General features: G+C 50.5%; 1 protein-coding gene across 1 annotated transcript; it reads right to left on the reverse strand.

Annotated features, from left to right (window-relative positions):
* Positions 1–1,832: 1,832 nt before the first annotated feature.
* On the reverse strand, positions 1,833–3,535 carry LOC133897427 (heat stress transcription factor B-4c-like). The gene is made up of 2 exons (XM_062338161.1): positions 3,063–3,535; positions 1,833–2,967 (listed from the first exon to the last, which is right to left on the reverse strand). Exons 1-2 carry the CDS (start codon positions 3,300–3,302, stop codon positions 2,071–2,073), a joined length of 1,137 nt encoding a protein of 378 aa, XP_062194145.1. The 5' UTR covers positions 3,303–3,535; the 3' UTR covers positions 1,833–2,070.
* Between the last annotated feature and the right edge of the window lie 1,471 nt (positions 3,536–5,006).

Consider the following 5,006-nt stretch of genomic DNA (forward strand, 5'->3'; position numbering starts at 1 on the left):
GCGCTCCGATGGAAGGGGAGGTATTAGTGGAGTGGATCTGCAGGATACACTGAGGTGGGAGAGAAATGAAGGATGGGTGGACGGGAGAGGCGTGCTTGGCCATAGGGATTTGTTTGTAAATTTGGAGCTTAGTGGCGTCTTTTTGCGAAATGTCACACCTTGCCTTGCATCAACTTGTTCTTTTATAAGAGTTGAGATTATTAAGATAATAGACAGATATATTCTAGACGTCATATAACTAGAGCACTCTTTCTATGTAACTGAGCTTAAGCGAAAACTTTTTTCTTCAAAAATTTTGTACGGTCAGCGCACCGCATTAGGATTGAAGCAATTTGAAATGAAGAAAGAGGTGCAGCCTGAGTAAAGGGTGCTGAATGGAAAAGAGTTGGCACGCTGCCTACAGGGCTATACAAGCGCTGAGTAAAGGGTGGACGTAGGGAAATTGGTTTGGAGAGAAGGCGAACTAGACATGTGGGGCCGAGGCCTGCATGCTGCGGGCCGGAGGAATCTGGCAGAACTATCACGTTCCGAGGGAACGGAAGACGATCCGAGTCCCTAGCCTTTTGGATTTCGGATTATCGTGGGTAGGAGTGTAAATGTGTAATACTTATCTTATCTCATATTTTTAAGCTAAAATCGGATAGGGATAATACCGAATAAATATTTCTTCATTATATATTTTATCCTATATTTTTTTCTCAGGTTAGAGTTGGAGCTCATATTGCCCTAAGACTAATCACTTTTGATTAGTCAGAATGATAGAAATTTTTCATTTTATTTGCATTTTCACACATCACATTAAATATTATATGGATAAAATTAAAATAAGTATAGAGAGAATGATAGCTAAGATATGTAAATAAAAGTATTCAATATTATCTGTTTATGATTCATATGATAATCTACTTATATATTATTATATTTTTAAGTAAAATTATAATAGGTAACTTGTATCATATATCCAATCTTTTTTTGACCGATACTATTCATCATATATTCAATCTTTTTTCTCGTATTTAAAATCAAATATGAATAGTGTTAGATAACTCTTATTATATCTGGTATTTACTTCTTAGGCTTTCAGACAGTTAGAAAATATCTGTCATGTTTTCACCGAAACCCCGCGGCTGGCTGCTGCAGCCACCGCAGCACTAGCAGCGCCGGAAGCCAGTAGAAGAAACAGAGCCCAATGCCAGCCAGCCAGCCCACCCCCGACGACACATGCTGCTGCTGCTGCTGCTGCATTGAAGCCGAAACACACCCACCGTCCCAACCCGGAGAGAAGGAAGCGAAGCGGCTAGCCGGCCAGCCAAGATCTCTTGCCCGGTCTTTTACGCTTTCGGCTCCGGATTAGACCCCTCTCTCTCTGAAGATCTGGCACCAGATGACTAATCATACGCTGCCGTTCTCTCGGTTCTCCCGCACGGACTGTCTACTACCATAGCTTCTTCCACCTTGCGGCCTAGGGCTACCACTAGCTGACTGGCTACTACTACGTACAGTGTACCGTGCTGCTGCGGCCGCTGCCAATGTCACGGCCTCCCGGAAACAAGACTACCGTACGCATCGGTATCACTCTACTCTGGCAGTCCGATCGTTCGGTCGCTTGTGAGTTGTGACATGTGAGCCGCGATCCAAGCCTGCGCAGCTGTAAGCCTGTAACTGCCTTTCACATCTTTGACTCCCATGAGCGCACGCAAAAGGAAACAAGAAGCTCAGAAAGCCGTTTCAATGAGAGATGTCTTTCTGGACTCGTCGTCCAAAAGATTATTCGCTCTCGACTCATCAGAACAGCTGAGCTACTTAGCTACTACACGCGTTACTTGATTACTACTACTTCTGTACAAAAAAACTTGGCCTGGATTAGCTCGACGCATCATGGCACTAGGTCTGAGTGCTTGCTTGGCACAGTAGTGCAATTAGTAGACCCCTAAGCATTAGCAAAGACAGCAACAAACAACTGATCTACCGGTGGAAACGGAACACGTCGAACTAGAACAACAAAACGGTCGCCCCGCCGTTGCATGCAGCAGCATGCATGCTTGGGTGCCAGGTGTGTGAGCTAGCTGACTAGCTAGTGCTAGCTGGGGACGAGGCGGCGGACGGCGCGACGGACAGCCTTAGGTCGGTGCTCTCGAGCACTAGGCGGGGCTTCCTTGCAGGCGACGTGGGTGTCTGATCTTCCGGGGAAGGCGGCCTCTTAGTGCTCGCGCCGCTCGGAGCGGCGCTTAGGTGCACGCCGAAGAGCATGGTGGGCGCGGCGGCAGAGTGAGCGGCACTGCAGATGCCTGCCTCCCCGCCGCTCTTCTCGAGCTGCTGCGGCGGAGGGGACGGCTCGTCGGCGATGGTGAGCGAACTGCTAGACGTGGTGCTCCCGCCGGAGTTGTTGAACCCGGCGGCCATGGTGGGCTTTTTACGCGCCTGCAGGCCGAGGCCCTGAAGGAACGCCGCCGCGGCCGGGCTGGGCGCCACGGGGCGCACGTGGTTCTGCACGAAGTAGATGATGTCGTTGTAGAGCTTGCGCATGTGCGCCAGCTCCTGCAGCAGCGCCGTGTTGCTGCGCCGCAGCCGCTCGTTCTCCTCCATCAGCACAGCGGCGGTGGCCGCGCGCCCTGCGCCCCCGCCACCCTCGGTGGCAGGCGACGGCGACGGGGGCGCCGGACCGCCAAGCGCCAGAAGCCTCGTGGCCACCGGCGCGGCGGCGTGCGGCTCCCGCCAATACGGATGCGGGAACGCGACGCCCATGCCGTGCGCCGCCACTAGCCCATCATCCCCCACGAACTGGTGGTGCGGTGGGCCGGGGTGGAACAGGGGGAAGTGCGGCGGCGCAAAGAACGGCGGAGGCGACGCCGACGCCGTGGACGCCGACGTCTTGCGCCGGTGGATCTCGCAGAGCAGCTGCTTCTCCCCCTTCCTGAAGAACTCGTTCGCGAACTCCCACCTCTCCGGCACGACCTTCCGGAACCCCTGCATTGCAACATTTCCTTCCGCGCCATCACCACCCGTCCATGCCAACAACGCAAGAAACACTGGAAAGAACTCGTCGGAACAGGGCAACTCACGTAGGTGTTGAGCTGGCGGACGAAGGAGGAGAAGTTGTTGTGCTTGAAGTAGTTGGGGAGGATGTCGCGCGCGAACTCCGGCGGCCGCCAGACGACGAACGTGGACACCCGGTCGTCCCCCCAGGAGACGATGTGGTCCGTGGCCGGGTCGTCCACCAGCTGGTACGTCTTAGTCAGGAACGGCGCCGGCACCGCCTTCTGCGCTGCCGCGTCGCACTCCCAGCTCCCGCACCTCTCCATCCTCTCTCTTTCTCTCTCTGACTCCAACAGGAGACGAAGCGTCGACTAAGGTTTCTTGGGGTTTTAACTTCCCTTTGAGGTGGACGAAACGAGGCGAGCGGGTGACTGGTATTTTAACTGGGGTGGCGGTGAATACGGAGGCCGAGGCCGAGGCCGGGGCCGGGCCCGGGACCGGGACCGGGCGGAGCAGTGAAGGCAAGTGTGGTGTGCCCCTGCCTCGGGGAGCGGGTGGGCGGTGGGGGTGGTGGGAGGGAATATGTGTCGCTCTGTCTGTCTGGGTGTTTTGGAGCGAGGGATTGGAAGTTTTGAGATTCAGCTTTCAAGGTAGACCCGTGACACTTCCGCCATCGTCGCCCCTGCAGCAGCCATCCAACCATCCCTTCGTTTTCTGGGCGTTCTCGAGGCCCTCTTTTAACCCTTCCGCCATCCCCCCCCCCCCCGCCCCCGCGAGCTTTTTTACACGGACGGATCGGCTACTTGCTGTGCTGTTCTTTCCGGCCCGCGCCCCCGGCTCCCCGTGCATTTCTGGAAAGGTCCCCGGCGGACAAAGCTCTGCTACAGTTTTGGAAGCATCCTTCATCTCTGGGAAAGAGAGGGAAGCCATGCCGCGAGCCATTCCTATTTGCCGCCTTGCCGGTCAGTGTTGCACTGACGTGCCATTCAGAAAATAAAATGGGGGTTACGCTGTCCTATGTGGCCTCAAATTACAGGATAGGAAGACGTTTTTACCATCGGTGCAGTGCTTCTGGGATCAAAGCACCGGTCCATGTGGCCCGAGCGGTGCATATCACGTGCTGTCGCCGGGTTGCAAGCCCAGACGATTGTTCCTGTACTGGTACTTTCTACCCTGGTTGCAAGCAAGATTTGCATATACGAATCGGGTGAAACCAGGTCGTATATGGATGTATATTGCTCCCCCACGGATTCGGAGCTATTTCTACCGTATAAAATATGACTTTATTTTCACGTTATCTCTTTTGCATATTCTCATCTCCTCTAATAAAAACTCCTAAAATTCAAATAACTTACCTATTTTTTATTATCTACCCTCGTCTTTCAGCCTCCCCATCTCATTACTAACTACGTATATGGAACTTATTTTACTAATTAAAATAAATAAATAAATCAGAAGGAAAATTAATAGATAATATCCTTTTTTTTCGTATCCCATTTGAAATCAAACTATAGTATCGTTCTCGACGTATTTGTTTGATAGTGCTTCTATGGCTCATACACATCTACATATATTGAGTTTATGTTTGATGTTACCGTGTCTAATATTAATGTTTTGGTTACAACACAAGAACACGTAGCTAGTATAAGAATACAATGGTATATGAACTCAGATGGAAACAAATAATCTAAGCGTAAAAAGTGTGAATTTCCTTACTAAAGTTCCAATCATATAGTTTGATTAAAATATTGGAAATTTTGAAAAGAAAGTATCAAATATCCAGTCAGATATGAATTTTACCACCTTGGATAATGCGACATATCATATGTGGATTGGATGTTAAAAACCTGCGCCGAATTTTTTGTCCCTGGATACAGCAACTGATCTTGATATACATTATCCATCTCGTTTTCACCTTTAATATTGGCTAAGATGATTACTACAGCCAAAATCGAAGTTCTAACCATAGACCAATCAGAAAAATTCAAAAAATATTGGCCACTCTCAATGCTAATTTCTTAAATGTTAAT

The sequence above is a fragment of the Phragmites australis genome, chromosome 17 (genome assembly GCF_958298935.1).
Source record: "Phragmites australis chromosome 17, lpPhrAust1.1, whole genome shotgun sequence".
NCBI lineage: Eukaryota > Viridiplantae > Streptophyta > Magnoliopsida > Poales > Poaceae > Phragmites > Phragmites australis.